The following is a 23,855-nucleotide window of genomic DNA, read 5'->3' as shown; positions in this document are numbered from 1 at the left end:
TAGGCTGGGGCCCCGGGGAAAGGGCAGCATCCCTGATGAGGGTTGGATTGGAGGAGGCTCAGAGGCCTTCACTCCTTGGAATCTGGGAGTTGCACGGCCCAGGCCAGGAGACACTGCCCCCTTTCACCCACTGCAGCCCCAGGGTGGAGAGTTGGGACGTGAGGGCGGAAGTCCCTCCCCATCCAGGGACCTGCTGACTGGTCCTGGAGCCAAGGACTCTCCTTCCTGGCTGCCCTCGTGGACACAGGGTGAGATCAGAGAGGGGAGAAAGCAGAGGGGGAAGTATTATCCTCTGAGCCAGAATAGGCAAGCCCCTAACCTCTTCCCACAAATGGAAGGGAGAAAAGGGATGTTCACTGAACGGTAGGGAGGTTGGAAAGGGTGGAAGGGCAGGTGTGGGACAGGGGGACCCTGGGGCCTCTTTCCTAGGCCAGTGCAACTTGAGACCAGCCCCCTGCTCTTCTAGCTGAAGAGCCTACTGCTAAGTTTAGCTGGCCTGGTGATAACCTTTGCTTAAAAGGCAGGGAGCACGCTGGGCTGCACCCCAAATCTAGTCCTGGCTCCTTGCCCTTCTGGGATTGCCCTACCTCCTTGGGGCCCCTGAGCCAAGGCAGTGCTTAGACTGACAGCTGTGTGGCCCAGGCTTTCCGTGAAAAGGCAGAAGGCCAAATGAACAGGGTGGAAAGGGCGGAGCGGGCCCCAGTGCAGTGCTAGGGAGCAGAGGCATCTCAGACTCAGCTCTGTCCCTTTCCTGTCTTCCTACTGGAGCCTCTAGACCCAGCGTTAACACTTTTCCTCCCCAAAGGTCTCAAGAGCCCTTCCATAGTCCAGCCCTAACCTAGTGTTTCTCAGGTGCATCTTCCCATTTGCCTCAGGCCTATCATCCATCATTATTCTCCCCCCCACCACATCAGCACCACTGTGTTGTCATGGCAGCAGAAAAGGCAGTTGTGACTCAGCAGATTAAGGGCTTGGGGAAGGTGGGCAGCACACAACATGGCCTGCAGCTGAGCGGCTGGGCCTCTGCAGACCCCGTAACAGCATGATCTGTCATCAGCCAGGCTGTCATTTGCCAGTCTTTTGGGATGGGGTGTGGCGCAGATGAAACAAACCGTGGGTCTAGGACAGCGTTTCTCAGGTTGTGCACTCCTGACATGGTGTGTTGTCGGGTGTGCTATGTATGAAGGAGCTTTCTCTGACTGGGTGCTTACAGCGGCCCCCTAGCCCACAAGGCAGACAGAAATAGGTCTCTAGGTATTACCAAATGTTTTCTGGGATGCAAAGTACCCCCAGGCTGAGATGTGCTTATGTGAATCTAGAACCACAGTTATCTAAAGCAGAATCTCAGCAGTTGTGCAAAGATGAAGCATCGTGATGATCCAGACACAGCTCAGGCAGGATGGCTGGGGTTCTCTCTCTAGAGCTAACTATCTGCTGCCTCAATCTGGGCTAACGATGGAACACACCAGCCTAGGACAGAATGTTTAAAAGTGTATAAAAGCATTTATTCATTAGAAAACACCGAGATCGGGACTGGCTTTTCAGTCAGGGGCTCTAAGAGAAAGGCCTTGGACAGAAAGACCATGTGCATATTAAAAACAAGGAGGCTACAAGCATTTTTACAAGTGGGAGAGAGGGGATGCTGTATTCAAGACCATCCAGTAGGATACCCTGCATAGCAGGGATGGAAACAGGCAAAGGCAGCTCCTAGGACCTGTGTCTTTGTGCAGATGCTCTGCGGATGGGGGTGGTTCTCTTGGGTGTCTCTTCTTCCGTCATCTCCGCTGAAAGTTCTATTCAAAGAATTACAGGAACAAAAGCTGAGTCATAAAGATGGAGCAAAATGGATCTCAAAACACACACACACACACACACACACACACACACACACACACACACAGTAAAAGTTAGCTGCACAGTGGGGAAGACACTGCCACACATTCACTACAGCCAGGCTAGCCCTGCTGGAGACTCCACACAGCAGCTGTCCTATTGGGAGGTATCATACCGTCCTCACTGGACTCATCACTTGAGAAGACCACTTTGGCTTTCCTCTGGCATTTGCGTTGCTGAGTATTTACGCGACGGGGTTTGGTTCGTCGAGGCTTAGGTGTGACAAAGTCATTGTCTGAGTCTACAGAAGTCAGAGGCTGTAGCCTTGAAACTAGAATAGGCAGGGGACACAATTTAAAAACCAAAAATAAACTACAAAGAGAAAAAAAAGACGTGGGCCGCTTGTGGGGTCCAGCGTGGGCTTGCCTTTCATACCAGTGGCGGGTTTCTTGGCAGACAGGGCTCTCTGGCTGCCTCTTTGGCCAGTTTCAAGCTCCTCTATTCCATCCATGCCTCTGGTGTGACAGGCACGAAGCTTCTGCTCAAATTCATCTATTGTAGCCTGAAGAAGAAAAAAAAAAGTTAAAAACAGGGAAGGAAGGAAGGAAGGAAGGAACCCTGTTTAAAAAGAAGCAGCCATGAAAGATACAGAAAGTTAAAGAAAGCAATCTGAAACTATGATGCCAACTGACTAATACCACCACAGGGGTGGGGAGCGAGGTGACATCAGAGTCCTGAAAATGCCCAGTATGACACTAGTGGCAAGTATGTGCACTGTATTCATGAGTGGACTTTGGATGCTGATCTGTCAATCACATTCCTTCATCCAAATCAATGTAGATTGTAGGATCACGTACCCAAGGATAAGAAGTTGATGAAGTAGAGGTCATGAGGGTGTGGGACAGGCACAATGGGAACTCCAGTTTTGCTTTAAACATGAACCTAGTCTAAAGAAGCAGTCTAGTGCAGAGCATGCAGGGCACACCTTTACTGCCAGTACACAGGAGACAGAGGCAGGGGAATCTCTGTTAGTTTGAGGCCAGCCAGGTCTACATAGCAAGACTCTATCTCAAGTAGAAAATGGCCTTCAGTGGGGCTAAGGAGGTCGTGTAGCAGTTACAAACACTGGCTGCTCTTGCAGAAGGCCTTGGTTCAGTTCTCAGAACCCACACGGCAGCCTACAACTGTCTGTAACTCCAATTCCAGGGAAATTGGCACCTTCACACAAACATATATACACAGGCAAAATACCAGTGCATATTAAAAAAATAAATAAGACAAGGAAATAAATGGCCTTTAAATGAGGGACCAGGAATTAAGATCTGGTCTTAAGTCAATCAGCTTGCATGGCTGTAGTGAGGCTAGCAAGGCAGGAAATTCAGACAGGAGTTTCCGAGCACTTAGGGAGTGCAGATTACGGTTACTGCACTGAAGCCCAGCAGGGCCAGTGACCCTGGTCCACTCACCTTGCCCTCAGGCTTGGCCCCGCGACGCAGTTTGCCCACAATTGACAAAAAAGCACTAAAGACAGACTCATCTGACAGCTTATCACCAAAGCAGTCAAAGTTGTCCAGCATCTTATGGAGACCTCGCTCTGTGAGGGGCAACTGGGACATACAATAGGTCAGATCCCGGTACTGACGCTCAGTTCTGCACAAGAGAGGGAGGGACTTTGTGAGGCACACACATCCTCCCCCTTCAGTCTCCTTTGGTCCTAGTGGGACCACCAGAGATTCTTTTTTTCAAAAGGCCCCTCTTGGCACAAAGATATCCCAAAATGGCAGCATACCGGGCTGTGCGGAACCGCTGACACAGCTTCTCTACCAAGCTCTCAGTCTGTTTGTCCTTGGTGATGTAGGAGAGGAGCTGCCTGGGAGGAGAGAGTGTATGACTGGCCAAGGAACCCCTCGTCTCTGCCGCTGCACAGAATCTACCACCCCAACCCCAGCCTGGCCTTTTCTGTCCTTGTTTTAGAAGAGAGCTCTTTGCCATGGCCTTCCGCTGGCCCTCTAGTGTCCTCCCTTTATTGAGAATGCAAATGACAGCTGCCATCTAGTGACTGCTACTATGTGTCTCACCCTTACACTCAACCCAGCAGCAGCACCTTTGCCTATTTAAGAGCCTCACGAACTATGCAGCAAGCCCTGTCAATCTCATAGGATTAGACAGGCAAACAGGGGTTATGTTACATGTTAAATGCACATCTGGAGCTGAAGACAGTGGTAAGAGCGCTTGCCTAGCACATGCAAGACTGAGTTCATTCTTACTCATTCTTTGTATTCCATCCAACCATCCATCCATCCATTCTAGGATTACAAGTGTGTCTGGTTCCTAAGTCTGTGTGACACACACACACACACACACACACACACACACACACACACACACACACGCCTCTAGGTCTAAAAAGCCATACTTCATGATGGTGTGGAAGGGCTCCTCCTCCACTCCGCCCTCTGGGTCTGACAGGCGACTGATGATATCAGGGAGGAGATTATAGATTGCATTGCCCTGTAGGAGAAAGAGGATGAGATGAGGTGGGAGGGAGCGTCGGGCAGAAGTGTGACCTATACATTTCCTCTGCAAAAAGCTCCAGGCGCGCCTCTCACCTTGTGGGAGAGCTCATTGAAGAAATTCTTGGCCAGGGCAGCAATCTGAGGCACGGGGTCGATGAGCAGCACGGCCATCTCGCTCACCTGCCCCTTCACTTTCACCATGTCCTTCAGGATAAGGTGTGTCATCACCAACCCCGCTGTCCTCCGCACCTGTTGAGCTGGATCTCGGAGGCTAAGAATCAAAGCTCTAGTCAGAGATCAAGAACTCTGGTTTGTACCTTAAGAACAATAGGAAGGCCCAATACAAGGATCTATTGTTCCACAGTATGCAGCAGCTCCAAATAGAAGCAGTTCCAAGGCTAGTTTGAATTGAAGGCCGGAGTCAAGAACAGCACAAGACTTGTAGACAGAATTTTAGAGGGAAGGTTCAGCTTCCAGGGCCCATTTGGGGCCTGCTTGTACAGGGGGAATCGCTAACAGATTCTCAAGTCAGTGCCACAGGCCAGGGGAAGAAAGAGTCTGTGACTCACTGTACTAGTGGACTGGAACGAGAGAGCTTAGTGGGTTTCAGGTGGTCGAGGGATCTCTTACCGGGCATACAGATGAGGAGTCCAGGGATCCACCAGGTTAGGGAAGCGAATAGCCAGATCCCCAGTGGCAACCATGAGGTTGGACCGCACAGTGGGGAGTGAAGATTTTTCAAGTATGGTGAATAGAAGACGAAGCTGGGAGTCGCAGAAAGGGGCACTGAGGGCAAAGAGAGAACCACCATGAAAGCGAGAAGGAAGGGTGTATCATCCTCGTCTTCGTTGAGATGAAGCCATCTGGGCCTACCTGATCATGCAGAACTTGCCCAGGGCCAGCGAAGCAGCTGCAGAGAGCTCTGGGTTGCTGTATAAGCCAGGGTTGTTGCAGACTTTAAGTAGCAGTGGAACAAAGGCAGCGAGTACCTGGTTACCCTTCAACAGCTCCTTCTCACAGATGCTACGGATGAGTTCCGCCTCTGTGTCGTCAGCAGTGGCCCCCACCAGCCCCAGCTCTTCCTCCATTGTTGTTTCAGAGCTTGTAGTCTGCAGATACAAAAGCCAGGGATCTTGGGTGACCAGGGATCAGTCTCTCCTAAAACTTTTCTGTAGATGGGGCTAACCACAAACTCACAGAGAGCTACCTGCCTGCCTCTGTCTCTGAATGGCTGGGGTTAAAGGCATGCACCACTTCACCCTGCTTTAAGACAAACTTTAAATACTTTTTTTGTTGTTGTTTTGTAAGTATTTCACCTAGCATGTATGTGAACGTACATGTGTGCACTGGATTTTCCTGGAGCTGGAGTTACAGATGATTAGGAGCCACCACGTGTGTTCTGGGATCTGAACTCCGGTCCTCTTCAAGTGCTCTAAACCTCTGAGCCAGCTCTCTACCCGTAAGACATCGATTTTATGCTAGCATAACACTTATTTTACATGAACAGATCTAAAGATGAAGTTTATAAGGCCGTCCACAGAGAGAACTCCTGAGTGAAAGAATGACTAGGTCCATATGTTTGTAAGTTGCCAAGCCAGGCCTCTACACCTCTTCCTCTGAAGACACAATTGGCTATGGTCGATTTACAATGGTAAACAAATAAATCCTGTCCAGCCTACAGAGGGTCAAGGTCACAGAAGTCGGGCTTTACCTCACAGCAGCAAGCCTCTGGCTTATTTGTCTGCAAGACAAATACACCTCCAACAGAGAGGACACAGGATCCCACCAGGTGACAGGCCAGTAACACAGGCTGGTAAGAGGGGTGTGTTATGTGTGTGTTCACACAAACAGTGCCTCCTCAGCTGGGACTTATATCTTACACTAAATCAAACCAGTCAGTCTATATGTACCTAACGCCCCTACTGGGTGAGCATGGGTAGACCGTGCCATCTTTGTTGACACTATCCTTCCCCAGGGGAACAAAGAGACAGACTCTTCATTTACTAGTACCAAAGCAGAGATTCCTAGAAAGACATGTCCGGAGCTGAGGTCTTGGAAACCAGAAAAATGCTTCTAGCCACTCATTCATTCACCTTCTCCTTGGGGCCCTTGGTCCCCTGTTCCTGCTCTTCTCGAAGAACTCGCCGTCGACCCAGCTCTCCATTCACTGCCTGTTCCAAATGGACCAGCTGCTGTAAAGCCACATCCCCAGCCAGGGAGAGCAGGTTCATCAGCAGAAATGTGGGGAGCTTAGGGGCTGTTTCTGCTAAAATAGAGGGAAAGAAAAGAGCCAAGTTCCATTAAACTTCCAGACCTGCTCCTCACTCACGTGCCACAGAATGGCCCAACAACAACCTGAACAAAATGAGATGGTGTGGGCTGAAGTTCCTGACCCGTCAGAAAAAACAGAGGCTGGCTGCCCGCCCCATTCCTGAGCAATGAAGCCTCTGCCCACTTACTGGGGTCCGCCTCAGTGGTATTCTTCTCAAGCTCCTCCAAGGCCTGCTTTGCACAGCCTTGTAACATCCGGGCACAGATCACTTCAGGGCCCTCTGCCAATTGGTAGGTCAGGGTCACTGCTACCTCTTTGAATGGGATCCAAAGAGGATCTGGGTGTGCAAAGCCTAGAGAGAAAGGAGAAGTTGACCTCTCTGGAGAGAGGGACCAACCAGACCTACTTTAGGCCCTTCTGGATAGCTTACCCTTTGTGACCATCTCCTGAAGGCGTTCAAACAACCTGTGCTCCTGAGGCAGCCGGAAGGGAGGGTGACGTTCACCCAGGGAAGGCTGAGGAGAGAACAGAATGCCAGGGTGGGGAAGGCTGACAGGAAGCTCTCCACTCTCAGCTGAGCCAGTCACCCCACATCACCTACCTTCCTCCTGTCTGAGATGTTGGCAATGGTGAGGCACACCTGCTGAGCCAGCCTGTAGTCCTGCGGAAACTTCTCTTCCAGCCCTACCTTCACCAGGGTGTCTAAGTTGCTTCCTACAATTTCTGGTTTTCCTCTAGGGAAAGGAAAGCAGAATTGAAGGCAGCCTGGGCAGGGTTCTGTGGCAGACAACACCAATGCAGGAAGGTACCAGTACCTACTGTGGGGGGGTCTAGAGCCCTGAAGCACTACAGAAAGCTCCTGACCCAGAGCCGGGTCCCTGGTGCCCCTCTTTATCCAGGCAGCCAAGCCCAGGACAGCTCAGCTAGGCTGACTGCTGGGACTGAGAGAAAGGGCCTTTTCCTTGCCTTCCCCACTCTGCTTACTTTTGGGGTCTGAGCCTCACCGTGCCATCATGCCAAGAAGTATGACAGAGGAACAGCGCTCCACAGGAGAGCATGGGACCTTCTCCGTTGCCCGTTCCCATAGCAGTTGGATCACTGCTGGCTTTATCTCATCCTTCTGCACAAACTCACAAAGCTGAGGAGAAAAGACAAATAAGTCTACTTCAGAGTAACAGTCCCCCTTGTCTACCTGTCTGAAGACAACACAGAGTCTGGATGGAACTAGTGCTTGGGAGTGGAAGAGGAAGAAGACTCAAATGTAAACAGTGTGAGGAGGCATTTCTTGCTCCATCCTCTAATTTCCTGCTTCATGGCTTTCTTCAAAGCTGCACTTGCTAAGGTCACACCTTCAAATGGACATTCTGAGTTCTACGAGAATATTCTGAGTTCTGACTGCATTCTGGATATTTCTTACTGTGAGCACAAGTCAATGTATCTATGACAGGGCCACTGTCCCTTTTGCCTTTTCATTTTCCCAGCAATGCTGACACCCTGTTGGGTCACGGCTACTTCTGCAGGCCCTGCCTGTCCTCTCAGGAGCCTCTGGCAGCCCTTCTATCCTGTTGCTGGTTCTTCCCCAGCAGGGCTTGTATGTGACAGGCAGGTCATGTCAGCATGTGACTCCAGCCCTTCTCTGACTAATGTAGGAGTCCTGAGCAACAGCCAGCCCGGGACATACCAAGCCGCTCGCCACCACCAGGTCCTCTTTCCCCAGAAGAGAACAAAAGTAGCAATCAGTAGTCAGGCCTAGCAGTCAGTGCCACTCTCCACTGCCCCCACCGGAGATACTCCCACAAGAATTCACCTCACTCAAACCCCGGTGTCTCCCTGACTTGAAGGCACTCAGTGGCCTCCACAATTTAGTTTCAGCCCACGATCTCAAATCTTCTGCAGTTAATGACCTTGAGTCAGAACACAATGAATACTTTCCTTTCTATCAGAAATTCTCTCCTCTTCAATTCTCTCTCCCTCTCTCTGACTGAACTTCCATGACCCACGCTGATGTGTACCGCCTTGCTAATGTAAGCACCTCTGTGACCTCCACTACACAGAGGCTGAGCATCTTTTCTGGAACTCATATGGTATATGTAATGCAAACTGAGCTGTAGCCAGTCACTTTCCTAACCCTCTCCCTGAGCCTCCCTCACAGATTCCCACCCTGCTAGTGGTGTTAAGAGCAGCCCTGGGCACACATTAAACAAACAGCATGTGTTATTCTGCTACGAGTGGCTACCTATGCCACCAGTGCTGGAGGTGAATACTCACTCACTACATTTTTCTAAATGAATCTGAACACTGAGGAAGCTGTGGCAGGACTATGAGTTTGAGGCCAGCCTGGGCTACGGTGAGACAATTACCTCAAACCAACAGCAAACAAACTAGGAAATAAAAGTAAAGTTGGAAATGGGAAAGCAATTAATTAAACCTCTTTGTGGGGCTCAGCACGATCTCTGTACACAGGCAATAGCCTCTAACTTTAACTACTGGATGAGAAGAGGACCGGGGGACTTACAATTTCCTCAAGACACTGAGCGGTCCCAACGGAGGCATCCATTAACAACAGCGAGAGGTTCTCAATCAACGCCTGCGCCGTGGCTCTATAGGAACAGAGACCAGTGGTCACTAAGACTGGGAGTCTGAACTTGGCAAACAGGCTGTTAGGTCAAATAAGTGCTTGGAGCACACCCCAGCAGAAGTCCACCCTGTGCCTGATATAGACACATCTATGAGTTCAGAACTCCCCTAGAATATCTTCCTCCTTCAGAAGACTAGGAAATCCCATGAGAAAAGTTAACAAAGGCAAAGAACTCCATGTACCTGGCCGAGTCCCTTTTCGGATTGAGGTATAGTTGGCGGTACGCATTAAGCACAGCTTCCCGGACACCAGGCTCTTTAGACCAGATAAGAGGCAGCATTCGGCGTACCCCAAACAAGGCCTGAGGTACCCCAAATTGGAATACCATCACAAAGAACTCAATCACCTCCTGCACCACTGAAAACAGATACAAATATCACCCATCTACTTGGGAAATATCACAACACTCATAGATAGAACCCTTGGTAACACAGTAACGCGGCTGTGGAGGTCATTGTCATTGTCCCTGAGAATGACTGCTAGAATGCCTTCTCATGATACAGCTAAACAAAGGAAACTGTAAAATGTGAACAGTGATAAACACCCTCTGCCTTTTAATGATGGCGCAGCGGTTAAGAGCACTCACTGTTCTTCCAGAAGACCCAGGTTTGATTCCCGGCACCCACATGGTGGCTCACAACCATTTCTACTTAGAGCTTCAAAGAATCTCTGACTCTCTCCTCTGCTCTCCACAGGCTCCAAACCTGCATGTAGTACACACGCAGTAGTCCTACACGACTAATGAAGGTAAGCAGGCAGGACTGCTTTCTGAAGAGCACCCGCCTACCTGTAGTTGTGTTCTCGTACATCATCTTGCTGATGATGCCCATGGCTTCTGTGATCTTCTGGGAGAAGCTGTAGGCATCCTGCAGGTACTGCACCAGAATCTCCTGCTTCACCAGCTCATCATTCCCCTGGGATCCTTCAGGCTCGGACACACTGGGAGGGTCTTTATGGCCAGTTAGCGCTGGATCTGTGTCCCTATGAGACTCCTGTGTGGAAGCTTTAGGGCCTAGGAATTCAACAATGTGAAGGTATGAAATTACAACGTGTTCTAAAACACTTTGGTTCATTTCTTAATTCCTGTAGACCTCTCTAGTTTGCAAAGGTGCCCTATGACTGGGCTGCTCTCTCCAGAGCAAGTGTCAACTCCCCCAGCCTCTTTCAGCCCAAGGCTAGGCTTGCTGACAGAAAAGATTACCTTTGAAGATGATTCCCAAGAGATTCAGGAAGCCATTCTCCTCTGGCTCGGTGTGACTGAAGGGTTCAGACTCCTGGAAGCGACTGGTGGCTTCCCGAGTGAGAATAATTGCCTGTCTAAAAAAAAAAAAAAAAAGAAGAAGAAGAATTAAAAAACAGCAGTCTGTCACCAATCTAGCACCAGACCCATGTCCCTGAAGGCCTTGTAAGGGATCCTACCTAATGACTCCACCCAGCCCCTACATGCAGTAACCCTATAGAAAAGGGTTGTCTCATGCTTAAAAAGCCAAGCAATTCCTACTAGGCAGTAAAACCCAAAACCCTGAGCCTTTACTGTAGTCCTCAAAGAACTTGAATGAGCTTTTAAAAACCACAAACCCAGAGCTAGCCAGATAGCTCAGTAGGAAAGGTGCCTACCACAGAGCCTAAAGACTAAAAGAGCTCAAAGTCTAGAACCCACACGGAGGAAACTGATTACCAAACTGTCCTCTGAACTTTACATATGCTGTACTATGAACATCCCACCCTCAAGTAAATACAAAACTAAATAAATGTAAAACAAAATAAACACTGACTCCAAACAGCTGTGTAAAAACCTGCTATGCACAGAAGCACCAGACTTTCAATAATTTGTTACTTTTATGGCTTAGCCACACAATGAGGTTCTTTTCTGTTCTTCAAACAGTTCTACAGTGAGGTCAGAATAGCCACAAACTCACTACTGGGGCTGCCCTTCACTTCCCAATCCTCCCGATTCACACTCCCTAGTCCTGGGATTGCCAACAAGTGCCACTGCCCAGTGACATCCAGTAGCCATAAAACAAATCACAGGGCTGGGTCAGCGTAGAGGCAGAGCATTCGCATAGCAAGCTCCCAGCTTTCACGTCTAGCAAGAAAAACAGAGAGATAGCAAGTGGCACAGAGCTGTGCTGGAGATTGAAGCCAGGGCTTTGTACCTGAGGCGAGCCCTCAGGCAACCTAGTGATTGCCATCCCTTGTCACCTTTTAGAGACACAAAGTCTTGCTACAAAGGCTTGGGTATGAGGAAAACTTGCTGTTTAGACCCTGCTGGCCCAAACTTACAGCATCCTCTGACTTCGGCCTCCTGAGTGCTGGGGTTACATGTATACACCATCATACTAGGTCCACTTAGTGGTATGAAGTGCAAGGGACCAAACCTAGGGCCTTGGAATTACAGGCCTGTGCCATAGACTAAAAACTCCTGAGCAGTTTTTAAAACATTTCAAAAAGCAGAAAAGCAGTTGTGGAATATGCATTTGGTCAGACATTACTACAGTAAAATACCTATCACTTCCATCAGGAGCGTACATATGTTCAAATTGTTTTTAAGGACTCCTAAGTCTCTCCAAGGTTAACTCTAAATCTACACAGATCTTCAGAGCGCCCTGTTTTTCACATACTTGTAACTAGCTTTGGCAAGCAGTTGGCGGATACGTCCTTTCACCTCCTCTGCAGTCTCTGCATCAGCAATGTGTTGTTGATCTGCCTCTTCTTGGGGAAGCTTTAGAAGCTGCTGCAGGGTCAACTTTAATTCTGGCAACATGGCTTCCCACTCCTCCTCTGGGTCTAGTTCTGCAGCTGAACAGGGGTCGGGGGAGGGAGTCTTATTTAGCCTTTCTTGGGGTTTGTGACGACAGTGCGAAAGCAAAGCAGACTCCCCAGGCAGGGAGTACTCACGCGCAGCTGCAGTCTGCCTCTTGGCTCTCATTTCTTGTAATTTCTGAATCTCCTTCTGCAGTGGTCCAGCAAGGTCAGCATCACTAAGCTGTGAAGGTAGAATGGATATCATGTCACTAAGTGACAGAACTTCATCCCTGTTTCGACTTCACCCCTCTTCGGCACACACCACGGTTCCTTACCTTACAGGAAAAGGGATTGTTGGCTAGAAAGCTGGCCAGCAGCTGAATGGCATTTTTACACACGAGCACTGACTTGTCCGACAGACGTCCCACTGCTAAAGCCACCACTGCCTGGAAACGGGTCAGGGGGAGTGCCTAGACAGCAGAAAGAGAATCAATTAAAATCTAGCAATATCCAACTACAGCCTATGGGGCACAGCCAGTGGAGGACAGCCATGTAAGTGGCTCAACACAAAATCCCAGCCCTACTTAAAGATGTTGGACTCACTGTGAGTTTAAACTCAGTCACCTACCCACTCTCAAGCTTTCCTGTGGGATTATAAAATATGTGAGCAGCACTAGCCTGTAGTCCTTAACTGGATACCTTTGTCGGTGGACAGGAAAGACTTGTATTACTGCTCGTAAGAATCTCACGTTTAGATTCTTTCTTTGGGGCAGTTACTACATTCTGCATCAACAAAACTTTTTTCAGGGCGAGAGAGAGAGAGAGAGAGAGATATGCCTCAAAGGTTAAGAATACTGACTGCTCTTCCAGAGGACCTGGGCTCAATTCCCAGCAACCACATGATGGCTCACAAGCATCTGCAACTTCAATCCTAGGGAGTAAGATACCTTCTTCTGGCCACCACGAGAACTGCATGCACGTAGCACATGGACACAAGCTGGCAAAATACCCATACACGCACAATAAAAATAAAGGAAAAAATATTTAATTGAGGCAAGGTCTCATATAGCCTAGTCTGTCCTCAAACTTTCGATGTACTGAGGATGCCCTTACACTACTGACCCCCTTGCCTCTGCTGGTGTCTATCAGGCGTGGTCTGGTATCAGACATGCCGCAGTGCTCAGCCAGATTCTCTCTTCACTTTGGCAAGTAAACAGAGGAGCGGAGTCTTAAGAGTTTTAGCACAGAGAGGGTAGTTCACCTTCTGTTTGACGATTCGGGTAAAGAGCTGCAAAACTCGGCTTCGAACAAAGGAGTTCACATCATGCCCATGAGCTTGCAAGATGTCCAAGAACTGGTCTCTGGTTCCTCGGGCCGATTCTTCTAGCTGGTCACCATTCAGAACCTGCAGTACCATCTCAGTCATAGCTGCTAACACAGCATTGCGCATCATGTAACTCTGAGAGAGAGAGAGAGACAGACAGACATTAGAACATATCCCTCCATTTCCACAAACACATTTCTTTCCCTCAACTCTTTTGCTCTTAGTCAAGGAGTCAAGCTGAGGATTACTTATGCTAGGCTGTGATGTTTTTCTGGTCAACAGCCTAGGTCTTTGTCCCCAAGATCAAAGAAGATGCTGAGACCCAAAGAGATTTGTTTGCTCTGAAGATGTCAGAAGAAAATAAATAAGAGCCAAATTCAAAGGGTGATGATTCCTAGTCTGAAATGCTTGGAACACAGTACTTTGGATTCTGTATATCTGTGTATACATATTATCTTAGTGATGGAAACTAAATCTAAATGCAAAGTATATGTTTCAAATATTTTGCAGATAATTAAAAAACATATTTTATGTCAGCTTGCATGTATATCTGTGTACCACATGTGTGCCTTATATTCAGTGAATCCAGTGTGGTGTCAACTGTGGACTTTGGGGTACTGAGCTGTCATTCAGAAGAGGACACCAGATGCCCTGAAATTGGGTGCTAGGAACCAAACCCAAGTCCTCTGCAAACAAAGTGCTTTAAAACCACTGAGCCATCTCATCAGCTCCTAGGCAATACTTTTAGTAATTACATATATGAAATACAGTTTCATAGTGTGGAATTTTCCACCTGTGATATCTACTTGGAGTGTTTCAGAATCGAGATTTCTGTTGCTTAAACTATACTTGATTATACTAACTGGCAAGACAGCTCAGCAGGTAGGGTGCGTGCTACCAAGACTGATGATCTGAGTTTGATCCCCAGGACCAGTGAAGGAGAGAGCTAGTTTCCACACATAGGTACATATTATATACATATACACACAAAGTCAATGAATATATAATTGTTTTTCTTCTGGGACAGGGTTTCACTATACAGCACTATCTAGCCTACAGTATAAAGAGCAAGCTAGCCTTAAACTCAGATCCACCTGCCTCTGCGTTCTGGGTGCTGGGATTTAAGAGGAACACCACCATGCCTGGCAAATAATATAATTAAAAAACAAAATCAGGTCTCTCCATCAATGCACATTTGAGAAACATTTCTTTTCTTTATATGAGGCCACAAACATTTGAGCCTTATGAATAAACATTTGCTTTCCTTCTTACTCCTTAGAGACACAGAAGAGCAGAAATCAGCCTCAGTGCCAAGAAGTCCATTATGTAATCTGGTAGAGAATAGGGCAGGAGATTTTCCCCCTACCTCAGCCAAGAGCCAGAGAACAGTTGCACACAAGAAGTTAAAGAAAATTAGATCAATGAGTAGACTGTCTTTGACAATTACCTAGGAACCGCTAGCGCCAGCCTGGGAAGAGGCCAGGTAAGCATCCAGGAAAGAGAAGTAAGAACAGCACAGTTTGGTTGAGAAAGCTCATTGTTTGTAAAAAGCAAGGCTAGCCAGATGGGAGCAAAAGGCTCCAGGCCAAGCAGTGGATGAGCTGGGAACCAAAGCTATGCCATCCTCACTAGACAGGCTGTGGGAAGGCTATCTTGTCTACCAGAACTACACAAAACTAAAAGTGCCACTCATAAAAGGCTCCCTATAGTGATAAAGCTAGACAACCTTGTCTTCTTTATGTGAAATTCTATTGGGGGACAGTCTTGCTTTATAGCCTCGGCTGGGATCGTCCTTCCTCTCAGCCCTCTGGGTCTCAGATTCCAGGTGTATACCTCCATCCTAACTGATAGCTACTTTCTCAAAAAAAAAAAAAAAAAAAAATCCAGCACTTGAAAAGTAGTTAGAAATTTAAGTCCAGCCTTGGCTACACAGCAATTTTGATTTGCTATTCAAGACTCTGCAAAGGGAGAAGGGAAGAGAGAGGGAATGGTTGAGAACCTTCACTAGGCATGGTAGCATATCTACAATCCTGGGACTTGAGAGCCAGCACGGCTATAGAGCAAGCCCCTCTTCCTTCTTACTCTCTGTGGATACATGTTTGATACATGTTTGTGTGGGAACACATATGCATCATGGAGGACTTAGGAATTTAAAGGACAACCCTGAGTGTCAGTGTGCCCTTTTCCTCCGCCCAGTCTTACATGCACATATTTATTAAAAGAAAGTTTAAGGGAAACAAAATTTCAACTTTTAGAGCACGTGCTTATATTAACATGTATAAATCCCTGGATTGATTCCCAGAACCACATTGAAGTGAAGAAAAAAAGAGAAAGAATGGTTTCAACACAAATCCGAGATTCCCCAGACAGACTACCTCTCCATCCAGATGATCTAGCAAAATGCACATGCTGGACATCAGGACAGCTGGGATTCGCTCTGCTAGCTCTGTGAGGAAGGTGGCAAAGCCCTTAGTCCCTGTGGCGTCTCGACTCAGCTCCTGTGGACACTTCTGTCCAATCTCTCTATGTGGGAGAGAAAACACAAAGTAGCAAGAAAGCTAGAGTTCCCACTAAGGGAAGCTAACACAGGCTTCTGGGATGAAGGAATCCAATTCACATGGAGAAAGGATCCCGATACGCCCAGCCCCTCAGGGAACACAGAAGCTCTGAGGAGTCACCTGACAATCTCTCCCACTATGCTCTTCATTCCGTAATCTGTCGCCCACAGACTCACAGCTGCTACCAGGACAGAGGGCAGGTGCTCGAAGTGCTGCAGCATCTGGATGATCTTCACGGTCGCGCCTGTGAAGCAAAACGTCAGGCGCTATTCATGGAGAACCGTGAAGCAGGGGGCAGGAGCGGGTGGGAAACCAACTTACTGAGCATATGGTTATATCGGACCAAGGCCACCCCGAGCAGGTGTGCTATGGCCTCTTTGGTGGGGCGGTTCTTCTGGAGACCAATGGTGGGATTCTCCAAAAGGCGGTAGCAACAGCCAGTAACCAAACTTAAAAAAAAAAAGAACAGACACGAAGAAATGAGCTGTCTGGAGTTAAGACACCAGGAAGCTGTCGTTACTCATTCTGTCCCTATGTCCGTTCTTGCAGTCTAATCGCAGCCTTCTACACCAAGGATTCTTTCCTTCAGGACTCAGTAAATTGTAGCCAGTTACCATGCCAACAAGAAACCAGAATATAAGATCGAGATGGTAAGGAAAGGTTAGTGAAGACTTCTCATTGTTAGAAATTCAGTTCAGTCTTTATAAACGTCTCAATTACGTCTGCTGTAACTAACTGATCATTTACTTTCACTCTGCTTTGTGTGTGTGTGTGTGTGTGTGTGTGTGTGTGTGTGTGTTACTATAAGTGCCTATCAGTGCATATGGAAGCTATCGGTCAACCTGGGGCTTCATTTCTGAGGAGCTGTTTGCCTTGATTTTTGAGACAGGGCCTGTCACTGGGACCCAGGGATAGCTGGCCATGAGTCCCAGAGATCATCTGCCTGTCTCTACCTCAACACTGTACCACATTTGGCTTTTGACATGAGTGTGAAGGATCAGACTCAAGCCCTTATGATTGCATGGTAAGTGCTTTACTGACAGCTACCTCCCCAACCATTCTTTATTTGGAGATACAGCCTTAGCACTACACCGCCCAGGATGCCCAGACGTCTCTATGTTGACCAGGCTGGCCTAAAACTCACAGGAGATTGGCTTGCCTCTGCCTCCCGAGGGCTACGATTAAAGGTGTGCACCATGCACAAGCTTCACCTAGGGGATTCTTAGTAAACACATTTCCACAAATATTTGCGTATTAGCAATAAAAACTTCATTGTGGTGACACATGCCTTTAATCTCAGTACTTGGGAGGCAAAGGCAAGTGAACCTCCGTTAGTTCAAACCCAGTTTGGTCTACATAGAATTCCAGGCCAGGGCTGCACAGTGAGACATTGTCTCACAAAAAAGAGGAGAGGAGACAATACACACTCCATTCACTATGTATTGTATTGTATGTATGTATGTATGTATGTATGTATGTATGTACGTATGTATGTATGTACATATGCATGCATGCATGTAAGTAATATACACTTCTATGTATTAGTACAAATAGAATTAAGGGATGAAGTATTTAAAAGGCACATCTAGCGACATGTTCTGCATGGTTCAAGATCATCTGCTGCCATCCTAACTACCCACCTGACAAATTCCTCTTCAATCACCGAGTGGTTCCACAGGTGACGAATGTCCAGCTGGAGCAGCTGTGTTAAAAGCTGAAGAACTGGTTGCCTCTCTTCCTCCCAGACAAAGCCAAGGGTTGCTTTGGTCCGGGCTTTCTTACCCTAAAGTGAGGCCGGGATCAAAGAGAGTACCAGTCATCTAGTCTCTGTGCCCCCCACTCTCCAGTATCGAGGCAAGCTCGGGCAGTACCACAGAGGATTATAAGAACTACTTGTCAGAGAAGGAGATCTAGTCCTTGAGTGCTCCCTCCTAAACCCCAAGCAAGAACAGTAAACATGCTAAAATCCGTGGTTTCTTTCCCATCAATTCCTTTACCCCTCATATAGAAATGGGCCAGGGATTTCCAATCACCTTCCCACCAACGTCCAGGTCAATGAGGTTAGACCGGCTGGTCATATTCTCAAAGGACTCCAAGAGGCGAATCAGGGCGTAGCAGTTCATTTTGAGGGCATTTAGGTGGGCGCTTTTATCTGATCCACTGGAAGCTGCGTCATCCAGGATGGGTGACAGTTCCTGGGAGTGGCAGGATACCACTGTGAGGGGCAGAATCTGGGAGTTGGTCTCATTGGCTTTCTTCACATACCCATACTGCCACACACTGTGCTTGTAGCCATCAGATTACCAAAGATCTGTGTGTCATCTCTCAGTGGCCATGACAGAGCTGAGTCCTTAGAGACCCCTGACCCTGACATCTCGAATATAGCCTGTTCCTACCTTCATTCCAGTTACCACAATTCCTCTCTGGCAGCTGGAGAATCACCCCGACTGGAGCGAGGTGGTGCAAAAAGTAGGAAATTTTTTGTCGGTCCGCCCTTACAGTGAACGTACATCACTCTGTATCGACCACCAAGATTACAGACCAGAATAGGTCAGAGGTCCCTGGACTTAGCCAAACCGACTGAATCACAACAGCCTTGATATCATCACATGGCTGAGAAAATGCAAAAGCTGCTAAACATAACCAACACCGTCCAGCCCCTGCCCCCAGACCCCAGACACCTTTCGTCATGAATTCCAGAGTGTCTTCCTTGAGGCCAGGCTCTATACTTCGAAAGTGACTATGAAGGAAAGAAAAGTGTGGGAGTGAGACAGGAGCCTGCAGAGCCCATTCTTAAAGATCAGCTCGAAGGAATCTAACGTGTGAAAATACTCTGGAAATTGTCACACAAACATGGTGGCAAGCTGGACAAACACTCAGTATGGGTGTCAGCACCAGAGCCGACTATTAGTGAACCCATCATTTGGAATTTCAAAACTCACATGCAAAACTCAGAAAGAGCACCAGTTCTTTCAAAAGCACTGGCTGTGGTTTCACTCACTGTAAGATGCTGTAGATCGTATCGAAGTGCTCCAATATGGCGAGGGGCCCCTGGGCTCGGAAGGCCAACTGAAATGCTGGAAAATGAAGGATGCTGTTTAATTCAGAGGAAAGACAGGACTTCTTGGTAAATTCTGTTTTTCTCCAAAAGGCTAAGTTGATACATTTCCTAAATCTTTGCTTTTCATGTTCTTGACTTTTTTTTTTTTTTAAAGAATTCTGGTCATTCTAGAATGTCCTCAATTTATATTTGCTTAATGTTTTGTCCTGATTGTACACCACCTACACTGTTTTACCAAGATGACCACAGAAGTGAAGCTTCCATCCTTCTCACTGTGATATCAAAAAGCAATGAGTCTGACGTCATGGCACAGAGCTCTAGCCTCAGCAACTCAGGAGGCCATAGCTAAGAGTTGCCACCACAGAGAGACCCTGTCAGTAAACAAAATCAAAACCACAAATCAAGCAAAGAGGCAACCTTAACAGGGATATTAACTGGGCACTCAGCAGTGTCTCTGCTGTAACACTTTCTCTTTACACAACCACTTCCAACACTTCAGTCAACAAAGGACTGCACACAGCAAGGTCAGTGACATCGCAGCCATCCACTCTAGGATGCTTACACAATAACAAAATTGCCTGATGACGCAGGACTTAGAAGGCATCCTGTTTGGGGACGTGTGAAGATAGCTTGTGGGAAAGTAACTTGGAAGTTCTGTGACTCTCTCGCTTCAGTCACATTTTTGGCAAGGCAAGCGCCTGTGGACAGACATTACTGTGGTATTTCCCAGATTGTTATTTTCTCCTTCCATTATACTTTCTATACTTGCTAATGTGAATTCTAAGTCAAGAATGGGTTGAAGGCTGGGTGGGTGTGGTGCTGTGTTCCTTTAATCCCAGCTTAGAGGCAGAAGCAGGGTCACACAGTGAGACCACATCAAAAAAAGGAAAGGAAAGGGAGGGGAGGGGAGCTGAGGTGATCATATACAAGACCCTAAATGTCCCTTAGGGTTGCTCTGGCCTACCTCATTATTAAATTGTTTACAGGCTCCCGCAGACCTTCTTCTACTGTGTGTTTGGGTCTAGAGCTATTGTCTTCTTTCTCAGGTCCCCATACTCGGTCACAGGGCACTCCTCTGCTTGGCCTTGTGCTCTGGAAGTACTTTCCTTTACCTCTGAGTTCTCTCTTATCTTCCAAGTGTTTGTAACATATACTCATTTTAATAAAGTAGGTTTTGTTACATTTGCTTTTTATGGGAAGGGTTAGGACAAGCCTTTACCATGTCTATCAGGCAGGCCTTGAACCCACAGAGGTCTGCCTGCCTCTTGCTTCCCAGGTGCTGGCATTAAAGGCATGTACCACCATACCTGACTCATTACATTCTCGTACACAAATAGCATGCACTTTAGTCCCATTCACCACATTTCTCTCTCATAAAAATGTTTCATGGTGGCTCGTGCCTTTAATCCCAGTACTCAGGAGGAAGAGGCAGGTGGATCTCTGTGAGATCAAGGCCTGGTCTACAGGATCAGTTCCTAGACAGCCAGGGCTACATAGAGGAACCCCTCAAGAACAAAACAGCAACAACAACAAAAAACAAAAACAACCAACCAACAAAAAAATACGGAATGCTTCATGGGCTTCCTCCCGTCTCATTCCAACCTCAGAACATGTGCCCCTGGAATGAGCATTACTTCCTCACACCACAGGATGGCCTAGGCTTACCTTCTATTTTCATGGCCCAGTTCTGGAGTCAACAATTCTTGATAAGTTCTGACTCATTTTATGGGAGAAGGGATTGTAAAAACCCAATCTCTAGGTACTGGACAGACTCACTGCTGCTCCCAGATACTAAGAGAGGCTGACGCAGGAGGACTGAAAAGTAAAAAGCCGGGCTGGAAAGATGACTCAGTGGTTAAGAGCACTGACTACCCCAGTCACACAGCAGCCACACTTTCAACATGGTACACCACATTTTGGGATGCAGGCTAGCTTGGGATAGAACACTGTAAGGCTTGGAGGCCTAGAGTTCTGCACAACCTTCCCATTTAAAGTTCTAGAAGTTCCACTGGGGCCTCATCATACACCTTTATCATTTAAAAAACAGTTTAAGGACCGGCTGGAGTAAGCTCAGCAACTATAATGTTCTTTCTTTTAAAAACCAAAAAAAAAAAAAAAAAAAAAAAAGGGCACTGATTATTCTTTCAGAGGTCCTGAGTTCAATTCTCAGCAACCACATGGGGCTCACAACCATCTGTAATGGGATCAGATGCCCTCTTGCCCTCTTCTGGTGTATCTGAAGACAGCTACAGTGTACTCTACTCACATACAATAAACCTAAAAAAAAAAACAAAAAAAAAAACAAAGCACAACAACAACAAAACCCAATAAAACAAAAACTAAGCCTCACTTTGTGCACACTAGGTGAGCCCGGCCCCAGCACAGCTACGTCTCCGCCCTTCTCTCGCTTGATCCAATCCCATGTTATTTTACCCACCATAGCCTAGAAGAAACAGGCTATATATAACATACATGCCTAACATTAAGCACATAATACCGTCTTCAAAGCTAGTACACATATACTCTAATGATGTTTCCATAACAATGGTCATCTAGCAACAGGCCTCTCAAAACATATCTCTCCACATCACATTTTTAAGTGACAAGCGACTATATTTTGTTGCTGTTGCAGCTGTTTCTCCTTTACTGCTCATCTTGGAAACATAATCTAGATTCTAAACAGTATTCTCTAAGAAAAGACAAGTCAAACACTATCACTGCCCACATTGTAGACAGTAGTGAGCTGCCTTGTGGATGCTGGGACTCAAACCTGGGTCCTCGAGAAGAGTAGACAGTGCCCTTAACCCCTAGCCTACAATTGCCAGGACTTTACATTGACACATAGTTAAGAGGTAAAAATATGAAAACCTTTGTCTCAAAAACAAACTAGGTTAACAAAGACTGTTTCTTGAATAATCTATGGAAGGTGGCCCAGTACATCTTATATCATGAATTCCATGTAGTGCTACAAAAAAAAAAAAACCAAAACCTGAAAATAACAAAACCCCCAACAACAACAAAAAGCAGGCACTAGGAAAGGTATTCCTGGCCTTGATGGAGTGTTGCAGTGCCGTAGAACAGAAAGAATGACATCATTATTACACATGGTTCAAGAGCAGCCATGGAGTCTTACCTTTAAGCTGGGATGGAAGGTGCTTGATGGGCAATACCTCCTGAACAACATACTGATTCACACCTCCACTTTTCAGCAAGTCCTCTGGAGATAAGGGCAGGTGGAATTCAAAGTTGTGGGGAGACATCTTGTTCCCACTGGTTTACCTAGAAACCAAATAGCAAAAAAGTCATTGTGTAAATCTTTTTATTATGTGACAACATTTCTACTGAGTCTAGTCTATCCTAGGAATTTTTCCCACTACACACACACACACACACACACACACACACTATACGCATATATATATATATATGTATATATATATATATATATATATATTCAAATGTTTCTCAGTGTTACAAGCTATATGAAACAACTTGTAAAATATAAGATCAGAGCCACACAAAATAGCACATGATTATATGTATGTTCGAAGTTCGTGGAAATCAGTAGGTTGGAGTTCAAGGCCAGTCTCTGCTATGTGGTCTGAGCTGCAAGAGATCTTGTCATAAAACACCCTCCCCCACAAACCTACCTACCCAGAAACTATAAAAAACAACTCTAGATGAGAATCTAATTTTTATTATTCTGACACTAAGTCATTGAATTTTCATGGTTTCACTGTAAAATGGTGTTACTCTGGAAATCAAATGAATCAAGGATTAAAACTAGTAGAGAGCCAGGTGTGGTGGTGGTATATGCCTATAAACCAAACATTTGGAAGGCTGAGGCAGGACTGCTGACTTGAGGCCAGCCGGGGTTTCAGTGAGGCTGCCAGGACTGCATCTCAACACCACAAAAGAATGTTAATGAACTATTAAGTGACAATCTATGTGTACATAAAGCCCTACTGCTTCCATTTTAAAGTGAAAAGATCCTTAGAAAATGTTTCACTCAACATTAGGGTTCCAGTCTGCAGAATGGAAGAACATTAACTTCTACTTATCCTCAGCCCGATTCCGTAACTTCTGATCCCAGTCTCACGGGGTGCATAACGAAACAACTAAGTCTACAGATTGGGTAGCAGGGTTATGCGATTTTGCCCGTATCACAGATTCCGATTCAGATCTGACAGACTCACAGCCACACTGGATCTCAAGGGTATCCCTACTAGACGTCGCTCCCGACCGCACTCTGGCAAAGGCTGCGTCAAATCCTGGACCTGATTTTCTCAATTTTTTCTCTCCCCGCTTCCTCGCACTGCCACACCTCACCTGGACACCTCGACACCCCTCACCCGCCGCTTCTTCAACCGGAGATCCCCGGCTGAAGAGGAAGGAAGAAAACACTAGGGTGCAATACGCGCCAAACAGCGAGATGGTTTTCAAGGTGGCAGAGAAACCAGCCAATCCTCTGCAGCCTGACACAGAGACCCGCCTTAGAGTCAGACGTCGCGCCAGCGGAGCCCGCAACTCCGAGTTCAAACCTCAACGGCTGCCAGAACACCAATCGCTACGGAGGCTGGAGAAACCGACCAATCACAGCACGGGAGGCGGGGCAAGCAGGCGAGGGCGTGGCCCGAGTCTGTGTGCTTTATCTTTACCGTAGTTGGCTAAAAATGGTTACCTGTTATCCGGGCCAGGCTGCCTTATCCAGTCCAGGTTTAGCCATGTGACGCCCAGCCCTGTAAACTCCGGGAATATAATGCCTCAGTAAAACTCCGTTGAGAGGCGCAAGGACCTTGCCGTAGCACCGGGCTCCCGTCCTCCGCTTCCCTCACAATTGAGGACGCCCAAGGAAATAGGAGAGGGTTTATTTTAGCGGAATTGCAGTTTGGGGGCATCCTTTTCTGC

General features: G+C 47.2%; 1 protein-coding gene across 1 annotated transcript; it reads right to left on the bottom strand.

The window, feature by feature from the left end:
* Positions 1-1,507: 1,507 nt before the first annotated feature.
* Positions 1,508-23,759, bottom strand: NCAPD2 (non-SMC condensin I complex subunit D2). Its single transcript, XM_080914564.1, has 31 exons — positions 23,629-23,759; positions 22,081-22,226; positions 18,888-18,963; positions 18,568-18,626; positions 17,920-18,101; positions 17,527-17,669; positions 16,208-16,335; positions 16,007-16,130; positions 15,704-15,851; positions 13,266-13,463; positions 12,340-12,474; positions 12,158-12,245; positions 11,881-12,058; positions 10,461-10,576; positions 10,047-10,271; positions 9,442-9,616; positions 9,137-9,221; positions 7,626-7,759; positions 7,223-7,355; positions 7,052-7,136; positions 6,809-6,973; positions 6,443-6,615; positions 5,223-5,458; positions 4,980-5,135; positions 4,443-4,620; positions 4,250-4,344; positions 3,623-3,703; positions 3,300-3,483; positions 2,269-2,395; positions 2,009-2,164; positions 1,508-1,793 (listed from the first exon to the last, which is right to left on the bottom strand). Exons 2-31 carry the CDS (start codon positions 22,205-22,207, stop codon positions 1,708-1,710), a joined length of 4,176 nt encoding a protein of 1,391 aa, XP_080770690.1. The 5' UTR covers positions 22,208-22,226; positions 23,629-23,759; the 3' UTR covers positions 1,508-1,707.
* Positions 23,760-23,855: the final 96 nt, after the last annotated feature.

The sequence above is a fragment of the Micromys minutus genome (assembly GCF_963924665.1).
Source record: "Micromys minutus genome assembly, chromosome: 3".
In the NCBI taxonomy this organism is placed as follows: Eukaryota; Metazoa; Chordata; class Mammalia; order Rodentia; family Muridae; genus Micromys; species Micromys minutus.
The sequence above is the reverse complement of the archived record's forward strand: the minus strand, read 5'-3'. Positions and strand labels throughout refer to the sequence as shown.

Excerpts from the sequence above, each read along its gene's own strand:
- NCAPD2 (XM_080914564.1), bottom strand. The coding sequence starts at position 22,207 with ATGTCTCCCCACAACTTTGAATTCCACCTGCCCTTATCTCCAGAGGAC. Across the intron at positions 10,272-10,460 it reads CTTGGGAATCATCTTCAAAG|GCCCTAAAGCTTCCACACAG; the intron begins GTAATCTTTTCT and ends TTGAATTCCTAG. Across the intron at positions 5,136-5,222 it reads GGCAAGTTCTGCATGATCAG|TGCCCCTTTCTGCGACTCCC; the intron begins GTAGGCCCAGAT and ends CTTTGCCCTCAG.